The sequence below is a fragment of the Haliaeetus albicilla genome, chromosome 8 (genome assembly GCF_947461875.1).
Source record: "Haliaeetus albicilla chromosome 8, bHalAlb1.1, whole genome shotgun sequence".
Taxonomy (NCBI): domain Eukaryota; kingdom Metazoa; phylum Chordata; class Aves; order Accipitriformes; family Accipitridae; genus Haliaeetus; species Haliaeetus albicilla.
In genome coordinates, this window is record NC_091490.1 from 11,206,908 (window position 1) to 11,223,832 (window position 16,925).

The 16,925-nt window shown below is 47.7% G+C and overlaps 1 protein-coding gene across 3 annotated transcripts; it reads right to left on the minus strand.

Moving 5' to 3' along the window:
* Nucleotides 1-1,982: 1,982 nt before the first annotated feature.
* On the minus strand, nt 1,983-14,840 carry NASP (nuclear autoantigenic sperm protein). 3 transcript variants are annotated; one of them, XM_069788857.1, is made up of 15 exons: nt 14,653-14,840; nt 13,408-13,458; nt 12,462-12,572; nt 11,821-11,901; nt 11,520-11,617; nt 9,906-10,799; nt 7,845-7,927; nt 6,805-6,890; nt 6,602-6,675; nt 4,883-5,071; nt 4,458-4,624; nt 3,973-4,026; nt 3,813-3,884; nt 2,679-2,810; nt 1,983-2,151 (listed from the first exon to the last, which is right to left on the minus strand). In XM_069788857.1, the coding sequence occupies exons 1-15, from the start codon at nt 14,712-14,714 to the stop codon at nt 2,098-2,100; spliced, it is 2,208 nt and encodes a 735-aa protein (XP_069644958.1). In that variant the 5' UTR covers nt 14,715-14,840; the 3' UTR covers nt 1,983-2,097. The 3 variants fall into 3 exon arrangements, with proteins under 3 accessions (XP_069644958.1, XP_069644959.1, XP_069644960.1); XM_069788858.1 differs by having other exon boundaries at nt 14,623-14,745; XM_069788859.1 differs by lacking the exon at nt 2,679-2,810.
* Between the last annotated feature and the right edge of the window lie 2,085 nt (nt 14,841-16,925).

A 16,925-nucleotide genomic window follows, 5' to 3' on the forward strand; every position in this document is an offset into this window, starting at 1 on the left:
GAGAGTCACTGCAGCAGCAGGAATGGGACACCCCCCGCTCCACACACCAGCCCGGTGGGATGCTGGGGACACTGTAAACCCCCATGGTGACAAATTCCCGCCCCCCCCCCCCCAGGCTCACAGGTGACCCAACGGCACACGGAGGAGCTGGCCCAGCTCCAGGCAGAGGTGGGGATGCTGCGATGCCACATGGAGCAAACAGGGCCACGGCTGCCCCCCGCCATCCTCCCACCCCCCGTGGCCCCCCCGCTCCCACCAGCCCTGGCCGCACCAGAGCTTTTCACGGTAAGACCCTCGTCCCAGGGCTATTTCCAGGTCTCCAGGGCCAAGGGGCGATGGGGTCAGGCTGCTGCCCCAGACAGGACAATGAGCGTGGAGGTACGGGCTTGGGGAGATGATTCAGGAACTGCTCCCTTGGCCACAGCTGGGGACACGGGTGTCCCACGGAGCCAGGGCCACCAGAAGGAGGTCCTCACCCCAGGCGCAAACCACGGGTGTGATTTGCTCTGCACGCCCAATGCCATGTGTGGCACAGGGTGGCTGGGCCGGTCCAGTGGGTGCCTGTTGCAGAACGGGACTGGGACCCACTTGTGCTTAACCCCACTTTTCTCCTTTCCCAGGAGTCCCCCGGGCCAGCGCTGGGGACAGGCAGCCTCACAGTCCCCGGCCAACCCCATGTCCCCTCCAGCCTCCCCCTCACCCCCTTCATGGCCCTGGAGGACCCCCCTCCTGCCCGGGAGCCCCCAGCACAGAACAAACCTCCCCTAAGGTGAGCCAGGAACGGGCCGTGTCCCCATGGCACTACCCCGGCATCCCCAAACAGAGCCGGAGCAGGAAATCGGGGCTTTATTAAGTGTGGTGAAGGGATGGCAAAATGTATGCTACAGCTGCAGGTATGGGGGCTTGGGACCAGCTGTGTAATTATTGCTGGGGCAGGGGGGGAACATGTGGGGTCTCTCCTGGGACCAGAAGGGCTCTGGGCATTTCGGCAGCAGCAAGAGCAGGCAGGGAGGGCACAGGCAGAGCCCAAAGCCCATAGCCACAGAGCTGCTCCTCGCCCCAGGACGGTGTCCACACACAGAGGAGCTGCTTCATCCTGTTCCCTGGGGCAGCTTGGGGACCAGCGGGGGGGGGCACAGAGAGGCACAATCACTTTATTTTCTTTCCCCTTTCCCTGCACCTCTCTCCACAGGGCACATCCCCACCACAAGCCCTTTCTAGGGGAAGCCTGACAGGAGGCATTCACAGCTCAGACCTGGGAAGCAGCAAAACCAATGGCGAGATTTCCCCCCCCACACTGGAGGCCACACTGGGTGTTTTAATAAATGGCTTCAGCCTGCTGCTCTTTGCTTCTTGGCCTGTTTATACACACACACACTTGTCCCAGCCTGCTTCCCTGTGGGCAGCGCTGGCAGTGCACCCTTTCCCTGGGGGTGATTTCAGGACAAGGGAAGCACCAAGAGGTACTCAGGGTGGTGGGAAGATGCCCCCACCCCCCCTTTGAACCAAGGTGCAGGAGTGATAGAAGAACTGAGACTGGGATCACCCAGAGGCCTGCAGTGGCTGCACAGCCCAAGTGGTTGCAGCGCCCTGTTCCCTCTTGTACCCAAATCTCCACCTCCTTACAGGGACCCCTGCGCTGCCAGGGGATGCAGTGACTCACCCCAGCACCCACAGGGACTCTGGCTGGAATCAGCACGCAGAGCCATCACACCCTGCCTCCCCACAAGCTCCGCAGGGATATGAAGGGGTAGAGGTGGAGCAGAGCCAACGATGCACCCCAGTGCTGTGGCTGCTACAAGGGGTGCAGGGGTCAGACAAGCTCTTATCAGCCTTCCCCAGGGCGCTTAGGCTGCTGCAGGCTAAGGGAGGTGCCACTGCCACCTGCACCAGGCTCAGCCTAGAACTAACCAAACACAGCCAACAGCTGTGACCAGAGGCCTCGAGCCCCAGTCCCTGCTGAGGAGGGTCAAGACAAGGACTATTTGCTTACAATCTTTATTGAAGTCATACAAAAGTTGCCAAAAAGTGAAAAAATACACTATATACAAAACCATTTTCCTTGTAAGGAGAGGAGTGTCCAAGGTTAAAGAATTATCATACTGTGCTTTCAACTGCAGCCCCTGATTCTGCTTGTGGCCTTTTCTCTGTCTAAAAGAAAAGAAAAGGGTTTGTTTTTAAAAAACAAGACACTGCCTTACAGCACCAATTCATGCAGCAGCTCAAGGTTTCTGTCATTTGAAGACTGAACTGAATACACATGCTTTGTTGGTCTTCAGAGCTCAACACTATTCTAAAATATTGATGTTAACAACTGTAGCCCAAGTGATAAGTATTAAAACCCAGGAGTACTAAAAAAAAATACTTCGGGGAAAGGCCCCACACTGTAGTTCAGCCCAACTCAAACACCCAGAACATGTTTCTGTCCCACCCCACAGGTTGCAAGTCTCCACAGCTGGTGTCTTTCCAGCCCACAGCGTGTCAGACACCATGGTACAACATGCATCCTGCCAACTGGGGAACATTCCCCATCTCGTCTGGGAAGCCTTGTGAAGACCAGCAGGCAATAAAACCAGTACATCTATCAGGCACAAAACCATGCCTGAACAGAAGTGGAGAAAAAGATGATAATAATGATATTGATAATAATGGCACAGACTCCTGACTCAGCTGCCCACCTCCTCTTCCATTTTTTCTGCAACCTCATTTCCACTGGGGGCAGCATCACCACCACCACCATTGACAGCCGGTTCTGGTTTAGATTTCTTAGCTTCATTGTCTCCCTGTTGAGTCTCCTCCTCTGGTTTCCTCTGAAGACAAAATTGTTTATAGTCTTCACTATGTACAAATTAAAGTTTAAATATTTTTTAGAAAGTTAGCATCTAGATGTTATTGCACGTTATCTATTCAACCTCTACTTGCCAGGTTCAAGATAAATACTTGAGTGTTAAGACTTAACCAAAGCTCTGAAGCTTTGGTACAGAGGTCTCAACCACAAAGGATTTCCCATAAGACATTATTTAGGTGCTAGTATCTATAGTGCTGAATTATCCTTAGTTATTGTTTGGCAAGGAAACATGCAACTGCTGAGCCAGGGAACAGTTAAGGGGGTAGATTTAGGGCATCTATGACACTTACAATCACCTGTGTAAAGCAGATCAAAGTTGCTCCAAGCAAACCTGAACTGAAAGAGGCTAATAAAACACACAGGCCAGGCTGTGCCACAGCAGCATACAAAATAAAAACTAAGATCCTATAGGGGATAATTTTAGTTATATTAGCAAACAGTTCTAGAAAAAGCATATACCTTTAAAGGAACCTAGTCCTCAATGCATTATCTCTTTAAGAGGCAGTTTATCCTTACTACCATTAGACTGGCTTTGCTATTTATTAAGTTCAATTCTCCATTTCCACTTGCAAAGAAGGGAACCCAACTCAGCCTGGTTGCTTGCCCTTTTCTTAAGATCTGTAGGCCAGCCTGCTCTTCTTGCAGGTCCCCAGCAGAGGAGGGCACTTGTTCAGAGAACGCCTGCAAAAGCCACACAATTCAGCTCTGAAGTTAAACCAGTGTGGGTCAGGCGGGGTGCTGAACCGTCACAAATAGTCTCCTGGAGGCTGGATGGTTCCCAGACTGATTGGCTCCCAGTGGAAAGGAGTTTCATGCACTATTTCTGGTTTTACTTTTAGGGTGTTTTTTCCATTATAGAACCAAGTTAAGGAAAAAAAGCTTCAAGTCAAGAAATCCAATTACACAGAGCAAGCCAGTGGTACTTTAACAAACTGTTTGTTCAACTAGTCATTTCTGGACTCACCTTTTTCCTGACTAGGTGAGAGATGTCTGTAACACACTGAGGTGCACCATCAGCTGCTTTTCTTACTGGAATCTATTACAAGACAGACATTGACAGATGAGTAACAGCAAACAGTAATCCTTAGAGCAAACAGGGACTACCAACATCCATCTTAACTTACTGTGGAAACAGAACCACTGTCTTCACTTTGTGCAAAGCCAGATGTAGTTCCAACCTTAAGAAAACCAGAAGAAACAGTCAACAAATTCTGGTGAGACCATATATGCTAGTTTAGAAAGGGACAGGAGAACCCAACCCCTTCATGTCTCAACACTGCATTCCACACTTACACACAGGATGGATGTAACTCAGTCCATTCTCACATTTGGCTGACCTATAATTTCCAGTCCTGATACATTAAGTTGCTCTAGAAGCCTATCAAATTCCAGTTTAGTTTGGAGCAATTAACATCAGTGTATTTACTAATAAGCTCTCTTCAGATGTCAGCTGCCTCAGTTTCCTTCTCACAATCACAGCACATAACATTTGTGAGCAACCACCAGCTTCCAATCTGTACGATCAAGCCTGAGCTCCTCCCATTACTGGTTTACTTCAAGTTTCACTGGAAGAATGTTTGGCTAAAAGGAAACCACAGGATGCACTAACCAGAGTTGCTTTCAGTGCCAGCTCAGCTACTCTTGCACTCTTTTGAGACTCCTTTGAATCTTCTATCTTTTCTTTAATTTCAGGAAGCAGTCCCTTCAGTTCTTCAATCTCCTTCTCATCTTCAGGGGATCCACTTTCTGCCTTCTTTATTCGCTCAGTAAGCATTGCTAGGATGAAACAGTTATCATGGCAAAAAACCTCAAGACAAAAGTAGCTGTCTCATTATCAATATCCAGAGGCAAGTATCTGCTAACACATTGTTTCAACAATTTTCTGGTATCAGTATAGCCTGTTACCCCTTTCAGACCAACAGACATTTGCACAGCAAGGTAATAAGCATACCTAACTACATTTAGGGCACTTAAAGTCTGCTTTGACTAGTGAAAGCTCTCATATTCACTAGGCACTTTTAGAAATCCACTTACCCATCCTCTTGTCAATGACTTCTACGGATTTACCAAACTGCAAAACCGCCTCATCAAACTGGCTGTTGTAGTGGTACGCCAGCGCCAGCTGGTAGTGACTCTCTGCTAGCAGGCGGTCGTGAGCCTCCAGGTACTTCTGCTGCAGGGCCAGACAGGCCTGAAACTCTTCTATAGCCTGCGTGTAGTTTTCTATAGGAGAAAGACATAAGATCTTTACAAACCACACTCATTTACCCAAACAAGCAAGATCTAAGCCCTTATTCAGTTACTCCGTATTTTATTACACTTTATATAGTCTGAGAATGGAACCACCATCGAATACAGCAGTTGAGTTCAGTGACAGGCTGCTTTCAGATTATCAAGTGACAAAAGGCTGTTTAGAGTCCAGTTCCTCTAGTGTTTTCAAGAGTGCTTTGTCTATTTACAGCAACACAGCAAACTAAGCAGCCAAGTCAAAACCAGGCACACAAATCCTGCTATTTTACCTGCTACCATGACCCAAACCTAACTGGTCACAACTGCAACTTGCATCTAGAGCTAAGGACACTCCCCTGCTAGCTTCCAGTCAAGCTCTCCATTGAATATATCCTAGTGACACAAAACACAACCCTCATTTTGTAGCCCTGGTCCAGAAACCCATCAGATTATTTCCAATGCTCACCATAGAGAAAAATTACACTCTCTTTGGATTTAACAAGATTAAAACACATTTTTAAATGAAGGGCAGGTAAAACATATTAGAAGGCACAAACCTGGGGCTTGCTTCCCCCTCCCTTTTTTCTGCTGCATAACACAAGAGTCTTTCCTGACCATACCCTAGGATTTTGGGAAGTCTAAGCAAGTCAACCATTTTTCACTTGCAGTCTTTATGTTCTGGAAGTGGCATGGTACTGATACCTCCTATTGAGCTCAGTGACTCACAACTTAGATAAGGAAAGTCTCTCCCAAGCTTCTGAAGCTAACCAAACCTTGCCTATACAGCAGAACACAAGGCTGGTTTTGATCTGGTAACATGTTACTTCTTATTCAAAGCTTGCTTTCACTGTTCTGGAAAAGCATGGACTATCCTGTTGTGCTGGTTTTGGCTGGGATAGAGTTAATTTTCTTCATAGTATCTGGTACAGGGCTATGCTTTGTCTTTGTGCTGGAAACAGTGCTGATAACGCAGAGATGTTTTTGTTATTGCTGAGCAGTGCTTAGACAGAGCCAAGGCCTTTTCTGCCTCTCACAACACCCCACCAGCAAGTAGGCTGGGGGTGCACAAGAAGTTGAGAGGGGACACAGCCAGGACAGCTGACCCCCACTGACCAAAGGGATATTCCATACCCTAATGACATCATGCTCAGCATATAAAGCTGGGGGAAAAGAAGGAAGGGCAGGATGTTCAGAGTTATGGCATTTTGTCTTCCTAAGTAACCTTTAGGTGTGATGGAGCCCTGCTTTCCTGCAGATGGCTGAACACCTGCCTGCCAATGGGAAGTGGTGAATCAATTCCTTGGTTTGCTTTGCTTGCACACATGGCTTTTGCCTTTAAGGCACCAACTTGTTCATCCATTGATTCCAAAGCTTCTCACATGGCTGAACTATCATAATTAGAAAAAATCTATTTTGTTTTCATCTTAACAGCCTTAACTCACCTCTGCTCATTTTAAAGTACAAAATAGAGAGTGACAGAAAGTGGAACTGAACACTTTGTACGTGAGAATTAATATTACTTACCAGATTCAATGCTAACTTCTCCTAACTTTAGATGAGCTTGAGCTGCATGGAGCTGAGCTTCTTTTGTTTCTTGTCTAAATCAAGAAAAAAAGTAGTTTTCAAATCCTGATCAGAATATGCCACATTCATTAATTGCTTATGCCACTCCCCAATTTACAATGAGTTTCTCTAGCACATATCCAAATTAGGGCTTAAGTCTTTACCTCTTGTAGATTACTTTTGCTAACTCCAGCATGTCCCAGGCTAGCTCAAGATTTCCAATTTCATCCTCCTCACTTTCCTGTAAAGACTAGAAATGCATTAAAGATTAAGTGACTTGGTTACATATCATATCAAACACCACCACTGAGTTTCTAAGCAGTGTTGTCAAGGAACACATTTCTTCAAGACAAACAGTTTACCACTAGAAGTAAAAAAAACCCAAAACAAACACATATGCAGAACAGGTTATTGCATCAACCAAGACTTTACCTGCAGCGAAAATGTTTTAAGTGGAACATAAGCTTACATTCTTAGTTGATACGGCCTTAATTTTTTCCCAGAAATAACAGAGTGTCAAGCACCAATATTATCCCAACAGTAAGGTTTTGTTTAAGGTGCTATTTATATGAACCAAAAGCTAAATAAAGGAGTTGATGTTCCACTTTTTTTTTTTTTCAAATGAGCTTTTGGACTTCCTTAGAATAGTCTGAGGAAGTGACAGATATTCTCTTCAAGACAGTTGTCTAGCATGCTTAGTACCACACTCTAACAGGCTCCAGATTTTTCCAGGTGTTTTGACTGCTACATCAACATTAACACCTCACATTTAAGCAGCGCTACACTTCCCACTGAATTCCCATCCTAATCATGGCTTATAGGACCAGGTACATTCAACAGGCATAGTCTGACAACAACAAAAAAAGCAGAGAATGAAGTGTTACAAGTAACTAACTCTAGTGACAACCTAAAGCAACTCTCCCTGCCTGCCCCTGCATTTACCAGGCTGCATTACTTATCAGCAGATTGCAAGCATTTGTTTCAGCATAGCTAAACAAGCCCAAGTTTACAGAGCTGAGCAAGATCCTACAAGGTGGACTACACATAACGCTGCCCCTTCCTTAGGCAATATTGGTTTTCAAAAGTCATTTCCTACATAGGACCAAATGAAATACAAGTGAGCTTTTATAAAGACATTAACATGACATTTAGACAAATACTGCACTCTTCTATGAGCACCAATATCAGAGGTCAGCAATCTCACCTTGTCTTCCACTGTCAGCTCATTCTCCTTATCATCTTCAGCTTTATCATTTTCTTTATCTTCCTCTTCAGATTCTTCTGTTTCTACAAGGGAAGTAGATGAATGAGAACACTTGTTGTTAGTACGCTTGCTTCGCATGGCAGAATATATTACATCCAGCCCTTATCCTTCCAGTGACAGGTTAGATGTGTGATGCAAGAGCACAGGATATATTAAATTCCTAGCAGCAGCAGCCATCTTGCTGAAAGTGTTAGGCACTGTAGACTAAAAGAGGTTCCAAGCTCCCTCAGTCCTCGTTTTAAGTTTCACTTCATACTATCTAGAACAGAAACTTGCATAGAATTCAGTTCCCACAAATGCACTGTGAACTCCCACTGAAGCCACGGGATCCTGGGCAGCTCTGGAGGTACAGGTCAGTTGCTGGACTTCACACTACAGGTAACAAGATAACAAGCGTTTTCAGCAAGATGGCTGCCAAGCTGCGTACAAATAAGACTGTTTCTGAATTCGTGTTCCTCGTGTCAGACATTTAAGTGGCAATGTTATTAACGAACCTGCTATTGTGTAGCACTGATTTGACTTCTGATACTGTGTAGGAGCACTGCATGATCTATTCTACCAGTAGAAAACATTTTGGGAAAATGTGAAGGAGTATGGCTAATAACTTTAGAGCATTGGTTGACTTGCATGCTAAAGTTGCACACTTAATTCCTGTATCATGACTACTGACTATATCCAGAATATGAGGACCTTGATGGAATGGACACTAGAGAACCCATAAGCTCGTTAATCTAACTCCCAAAATGCACACACCTACCATTGAGAGGGCCAAACCTGTGAGTATGAGGACAGCTTGATCAAAGGTAAAACAGAAGAGATATTAGAAAGTTAAAATTTAAATAGTGGGAGGAGTCTAGAATGACATGGCACCAGACGAGGATGTTCAAGAGTGTCCTCACACTAACAGGGTTGGGGAAAAAAAAAAAGCAGCAGTATGTGTACATAAACAGCCTTTACTCAGCCTGATGAGGAGTGGATAACTACTCTAGGTGCATTATACTCTATCCAGACAGACACCTTGTTAGGCAGCTGCTCCACCATTGAGTGTTCACTGTGCCCAGCAGTACAAATCCTTTCAGTGTCCAGAACTATTTAGTCTGCATATCTGCCACTCCTAAAATAAGGCTCTTCCTGTGAAGCTGAGTTACTGACAAGCAAAGTTTCAATTATCAGCTCATCAATTAACTTGTGCAACAGAAAGTGCTGGCCTACTAAGACCATACAAGTAATACTTCAGCAAAGTGTACAAGTTTTACTAGGTTACTGTCCTGGTTTCAGCTGGGATAGTTAATTGTCTTCCTAGTAGCTGGTATATTGCTATGTTTTGGGTTCAGTATGAGAAGAATGTTGACCACAACAGTTACTTTCACATAATCCTGAAAACAGCTATAATGAAGCAGGGAAGCAGAATGGCAGAAAAAGCTAGGTAGCTGGAAGACTGTACTAGATAGTAGCAATAAGCCTTCAGGTTTCAGGGCAAATTAAGTTTAGATTTGCCAACCAAATTCTCACTTGTAATTACCACCAGAAAGACTCAAATGGAGAGTTCCTTCCCCCCACCAAAAGCAGATTTACTATTTTGTTATGTATTCAGCTGTTCTTATTTTTCTGCTCCATTGTTTTAAAATAAAATACGGTTATAACCAGAGGCAACTTGTGCTTCAAGTTATTTGAAGGTTAGTGCAATAAACCCAGATGCATGCAAGTGAACATCCATTCAGTATTCTCCACCAGCCTAGCCATTACTTACACATTTCACAGGGCTGTAAGTTTGCTTTCAAGTAAGATTTGCTTTGCAGTTAGTTAAGCGTTAGAGAAACCGAGACTGTTCACTACTCCTTGAAACTTTACTTGGATGTAAAATCCTTCAAGAGCCCCTTTACTGTGCCTTTTCCTTATTCTAAGGCAAACAGAAAATTCTGAATGGAACACTTTTTACCCATTGTTAGCCAAATCCATCAAGTCATCCACCCACAAGTACTTTTCTCCTCTCACTGTTACCTTCTCCCTTTTCCATCAGGCCATCTTTCTCTTCTTTTTCTACCTTAGCACCTTCACCCTCTTCCATCAGGTCACCTTTCTTTTCCTCTTTCTCTACCTTAGCAGCTACTTCAGCCTTTTCTTCCATGTCATTAGATGGCTCTTTGCCCTCTGTGGGCACAGGTTCCTTTGAGGACTCTGTCTCTTTGGATTCATCTGGTTTCTCTTCTGTAGCTGTCTCTACTGGCTCTTGTTTCTCCTCCACCTTCTGTTCAGCTGCCTCTACTTCCCCTTCTGTAGCTTCTTCCTGCTCCACAGTGATTGCTGCCTGCACTTCTGCTGTCACTTGTGCTACTGCCTTCTCTTCCACAGCTGCCTCTGCCTGCCCTTCTACAGCCTCTCTCTTTTCCACAGCTGGCTCTTTTTCTGTTGCTTCAGCTGTCTGCTCTCCCACCTCTCCCTTCTCTTCCACAGCCAATTCTCCAGCTTCAGCCTCTTCCACAGCTGCCTTCACCTCCTTGTCCGACACTTCTGTCGTTCTCTCTTCCTCCTCAGCTGCCTCTGCTACCTTGTCTTCAGGGACCATCTTTTGCTCTTTTTCCACTACCTTCTCTTCCACAGCTGCCTCCTCTTTCATAGCCTCCTTTTCCACAGCTACCTGCTGCTTCTGCTCTTCTGAAGCTACTTCTTTTTCCACAGAAACCTCCATCTTCTCTTCAGCCTCTTCAAGTTTTACATCCTTGTCAGCACTTGCTTCTTCTGTTGGTTTTTCTTCTGTGATCTCTTTCATTTCAACATCCTCCTCTTTGATTTCCTTCTCAGATAGTACTGGAGACTCTTCTGTAGACCTTTTGGCTTCTTCTTTTTCCCCCATGGCGTTATATACCTGTTCTCTCAACTCCTCCCTTGCTTCTTCTACATGATTGAGGAAGCATAAACATTTCTTCGAGTTTAGTGATAAAGACATTAATGGGCACTGACAATACCACCCTCAGACCCTCCAGTGTGTTGGTTTGTCATCAAGTTAGATGACATTCCTAAAAGCTCCATTTTCAAAGTACAAGGAATTAGGACACAACCAACATAGTAACTTGAACTAAGCAAATCCCTTCCCCTTCCCCAGACTGCATTATTGCAAGCAGCCGCTCAAGCAGTGTGCAGTTTTGCGTGCTAGCATTTTTAGTCACAGCTAAGCAAGAGGTGCCAGTGTTTTAATAGTCTGGATTGACAGGAATTCCTGTATTATGTCCAGCTGCAGGGAGTATAAAATGCTGTTCTTGGACTTTTTACAGAGAGACTGACCTGTCCTACTACACACAGTGTACTGCTACAAGGTTACAAAGCAGTTCAAGTTGACTGTGAAGCTTAAGAAAGCAAGTTTGAATGCAGTGTTTCAGGACACAGACACCTGGTGACCCTTTACACATGCTTTCAGTGACCAGTTCCTTGCAGAAGTTTTAGAGGTTTGTTCAATCTTTAAGCAAGATTAGAAGAACAAAAAAAAAGTCCATTCAGGCTGCTAAGTTTCAACAGAGTAACTCAGGCCACCTAAGATACCAATGGACTGAACTTGGATCGTTTAGACAAGAAAACACAGCTTGGTGCCTCCATGACATGGCAGACAGCTTTACATACCATCAACAGTCGGTAACACAGAATCATCTTCAGCTTTTTCTCCTTCCTCTTCAACCTGCACCCCTTCTAAGGCATTTCCCAGCACACCATTTTCCATTCTAAAAGAAAAAAAAGTTTGTTATCCCTTAGCTTTTGTAATAACACTGTTTTAACTGCACAAGCTGCAATGCCGTGGCCCATCCCACCCAGTGCAACCCTGCATTTATGAAGTTCTAGTCTAACCCTGTGACCCGGCGTATATGAGGGTGAAATCCTGTTATGCTAGGCAGACTCTTAATGAAATAAGAAACTGTTAGCATACCTTGCTAACTCCAGGAGAGATTTTCCATAGTAAAAAAAAGCTTCTGCACACTCATCCGCTGTCTCACCATATTTTTTACCCCTACAAAAGTAATGAAGAATTATTTGCCTGTGCCTAGTTTAAGTTTTGATACATGAACTTGAAAGCTAAAAAATCCTGGTCAGGAAGAATCAGTTTCTTAGCTCACCTCCCATTGTTTCAAACAAATCATGAATGCTCCTCTCACTTAGCTAGATGTGGCTCTTAAACATCCAGCAAAGCAAACTAATCTAAAACCCAAGGAGGCTTCACCCTCAGAGACTGATCAAGACTAGTAAACAAGTTACTAGCAAGTAACACTACCTCATTATTTTCATATTAACAGACATCAGAACCATACACTGCAAAATAAAATACCAAACCCCTTTTCCTCCTTAGGGAGCTGCGCTGGCAGTTACTATCACAAAAGCTAAACTGCACACCAACTACAGCAGTGTCCAACACTTGAGTTAGTTTCAATAGTTCATCCTCTCCCTGGTTGTATTATAAATACAGCAGCATATGTAAGGTAAAAATCTCGATCTTTCTTCTATAAGCCACATCAGTACAGTCAAGCTGAAAACGAAGCCCTACAAAAATACACAAAACCTCCTACTACTCACAGTAAGCTCGCAGCTTCCTGGAACGCATTAACAGCAGCTGGAATATTTCCCATTACCAAGTGTTTCTGTCCTAAACCCAATAGTTTCTTTGATTCTCCATCCACATCCATACTGGAGAGGGGGGAAAAAAATAAAAATAAATCAAATACAGGATTCTATTAGTTTCCATAGCAATTTTGTATCCAGCTTTCAAAACCTAGTCAGCTTTATATAAGAGCGAGTTGCATACCTTACACTGGTCGGAATTACCGGGGCAGAGGGGGTTGTTTGGTTTTGTTTGTTTAAATCTGGACCAACTTTTAGTTCCGATGACCGAGGGCAGACAGGTTAATTTTAACGAACCACTGCAAGAAGCGGGTATCAGAATCTAATATGACAAAGGATGCTAAAGAATATACTTTAAGAGTTGCATACCAATACAACACTGGCTACCATACAGTGTTTCACCAGACTCCGATGCCAGCTAAGCCAAGAAAAAGAAGAATAAATCCAATTTATGACTTCTCATAGTACAGCATGATGCATTTGAAAAGAATGATAGATGCAAGCCTTAGTTTCAATTCAGCACATCTCACACAGCTCCATTTCAGAGGGTTCATCCCAGTCCAGTACCCTGGATTGGGACAAGAGGAGCTGCCCACAGAGGAGTACTACTCCATGCTAGTCACATACTCATACCTCCCCAATGCTTCCCCAGCACTAACTCACAAATCGAGAACCTCCTAAGCAACAGCCAGTATCTGTGTATTTATCAGTCCTTGAAAGAGTTCTGTTGCACTAGACTTGTGCAGACTACTGGTGAGCACAAGTTTTCAGCATCTACAGCATCCGCATCTCTTAAACTTCAAGCCTAACAACCCACTTGACGGGTGCCCTTTTTGTTTCACTCAGTAACCCTTAGGATTTCGCATTCTTTAGTAACTGACAACTGCAACTCCCATCTCACCTGTCCGTCTTGTCTGTGGATGTGGAAGGAGCTGCCAATTCCTCTTCCATTCTGCAAACAAAATATTGAAGAAGCGTTTATAACAGGCCACCTGTTTCGTGACAGAAACCGAGCTCTCAGAGGTGTGAGGCCAAAGCCAGGAGTGGTGCTTCCTTTCAGGTGTTCAGCTACCTAGAGCAAGTTCACACCCTGGTTCGTTCTGCTGGCTGTCTTTTGGAGAAACCCATTAGTTTCAGTTTTGTTTATTGTTTGAACGAAAGACTGTTAGGAAAGCAAACGCTTTCCCGTTCAGGTTACACCGGGCTAAGCCTGGCCAACAGGTTTGCTGCCTAAAAACCAGGACTACCCACCCCTGCCAGCTTGCAGCCACTGACCCACAAGCGCCCTGTAGCTCGGAGCTACCCCCACGCAAACCTGCGGCACGGAACAAGCCGCAAAGCGCAAAATCGGGTGTTTTGCGCCGCCTTTCCAGTCAGAAAACCGGGGACGTGCCCAAGGCGCCCGTCCGGGGAGCCCGGGGGCTTGCCACAGCCACTCGCGGGGCAGCCGCCGCGCAGCCCCCCGGCCGCCAGCTGACAAGCCGCCGCGGTCCTCCGCCGCCGGCAGAGGGAGGCCGGGGGCGGCGTTGCGGAGCTCCCCGGGCGGAACAAAGGCCGGGCGAGGCGGGCAGCGGCCCCGGCCCCCCGCCCCCCCAAGCCCTCACAGACAATGGGCGCCTTTCCCGCCTTCCCCCCGGCCCCGCCCCCCGCCATTGGCGCCAAACCCCGACGGCGGCTCCTCACGGGCTGGCGGCCCGGCATCACGTGACGCCGCAGGACCACCCACCCCCCGCCGCCGCTCCCCCTCCCCCAACCTCCCCCCCACGGGCGGGCTCCAGCGGCGTCGGCTGCCCCCAACAAAGATGGCAGCAGCCGCGCACGGGTCACGTGGTGGCCCCGCGCGAGCCGAACGGGCCCAGCTGGCGCTAGAGGAGCGGGGCGGCACGTACCACCGCCGGTGGGGGGGAAAGGGGGGCGGAACGGGGCGGGGGGGGGGGAAGAAACGGGGGCAGGCGCACGAACCCGACCAGCGCCCCCAGCCCTCCCCCCAAAAGGAAATCCTGCCCGCCACCCCCTACCCTCCCCAGCCCCCACCCCAGTCACCCCGCGGCGCGAAAGCGCCCCCCCCCCTCCCCCGCTGCCCCCACACCCCCACCCCACCCCGACACGCACACACCGTGACCGGGACCAGCCCGCGCGGCCCTACCTAGTCGGGGAGGCCGGCGCGGGCTCAACGCAGGGGGGAGCGGCGACGGCCGAAGATTGCATAGAAGCTGCTGGAGACAGGGGCGGCGGCGGCAGAGTGCAGACCCCTACCCCTCCGGCTGCCTATATACCCCCGAGGACACGCCCCGGCCCGCCTCGCGGCGCGCGCACGCCGCGGGGGTACTACCGCTCCCGGCATGCCACGCGCCCGCCCTCCGCGGGACACCGGGGGCGCCGCCGCGCGGGGCTTGCCGGGAAGTGTAGTCCGGGGAGGGAGAGGCCGCGGCGGGGCCGCGCGGCCCGCTGGGAAGTGTAGTGCGGGGTGAGGCGGGGCGGGGGCGCGCGGGGAGCGCAGGGAAACGGAGTTCCGCCGGGAAGCCGCTGCCGCGCGGCATGCTGGGAAGTGTAGTCCGCTCCGCGGGGCCCCGCCGTGCCACCTCCCCGCCGTGCCCGCGGCGGCTCCAGACGCCAGCTGGGCGGGCCCCGGGGCCTCGCTGCCCGCCCCCCCCCCCCCCCCTCCCCGCTCCAGCCGCGGGGGAAGGCGGACATGTTGTGGGGGTGGGCGCCGCGGGGAGGAGGGCCTGCCCAACCCCCCGAAGGCGGGGGAGCCCCTGCGGGCCGGGTTTTCACCTCAGAGCGCAGGAAGGGCGAGCCAGGCCCTTGGTCACGGACCCCGGACCTCGTCCGGCCCGGCGCTGCCGTCGCAGGCAGGGCTCCTCCTCAGCACCGGCAGGCAGAGCCTGCCCCTCCAGCCGGCCGACACAGCACGGCCTGATGCAGAGCGGAGGGCGGGCGTTCGTCAACACGGTGCATGTCCCACTACGCCAACAGCCCTACCGCCAGGCCTTTCTTTGAAGAGCCGGTATTCCTCTGCCTGACATTTTGGGAGGCACTAGCACCCCTGCCCTGGCATAATCTCGCCCCATTCAACCTCGGCCTACTCGAGGTGTGCGGCCAATGGGCTCCAGCTCAGCTCGTGGCGATGCTTTCCTCTTCCCTTCCCACAGCACATGTAACCTACCAGACAAGGCAGACATGGCTGCTGCAGCTGCGACAGCAGAGACCTCCAGAAAACTTGCACAGCAGCAGCAAAGCCATTGGTGGAAACTTGGAGGCTCATTTCCCCGTGTTACTTCAAGATAAAAGTTCACCAGCTTTAACCGCACTATTGTTACTCCATGCATGTGGGTTTAATAGAGATACAGAATTAATCTGCTTTCCTTGGGAATTCTCTCTGCCCACTTACTTACTCATCATTAGATAAGTAACTAGAAAAAGTTAATTGGGGCCCTGACATTAGAGGGGGAAAAAAGTCTCAGAGTCATACGCTGAGTACAGTGTTTATTTAAGACATGCAAACGTGCAAGTGGAAATACATGCAACAAAAGCAGGATGATTGCTGTTAACAGTCTATGTAGTGCCTTCAAAGTACAATTGCTTCCCTACTGATTTGCAGTAAGAACTGTATTCAAAGTCACCCATGTTTGATTAGAATAATAAAAAAACAACAGGGATTTCATTTCCCTTAAAAGAAAACATCCAGTCTAGTAAATTAAAAGAAAACATCCAGTCTAGTAAAGAATCCTAACTGAGCTGTAATGGCTTTCTCCACTGAAGTAGATTCAGCAGAAATTAGGAACACTTTACTGAGGAACAGAAGTTCTTTAAATTTTACATAAGGATTACAAAAAGTGATAAACAGGTTTGTTCCAGTTCAGCTGCATGCTGTGAGGCCCAGGGCAGGAAATAGTTGAGGAGGCATTACACTTGAGATGAATATAGTTTTACTATAGGGCTACTGTAAATGAGGTTATCAAAACTAAAAGAATCTAATTCTTTAATTTTTGAACTATTTGAATACAGAGGATTATTTTTCTAATTCTGTTTGTTACTGCTACAGGAAAAATAAGTGTTATTTCACTTACAGTCAGTTAAGCAGCAAATGAGGAGTCGTGCCTATGACTGTCTCTGAATGGCATCAACAGGTCTGAAAGAGTTCCTTTGTTTTAAATCCAAGAGGCCTTTAGAAACTCTGCCTTGCTACCCTGGCTGCACCAAGGCAAATGAACATTAATCCCATTTTACAGGTAGAGAAAACCAAAATAAAGTGTTAACATTGCTAAGGCCACAGAAGGTATCACCATCAGAGCTCTGGTAGGTACTAACACCTCAGTCCCTTTGTACTCAGATGGCTAGACAATTCATTAAGAGACAGAAACAAAATAAAACCGTTGTTAGAGCTAGAGTTCCAGTCCTCCCCAACAGTGTATCAGG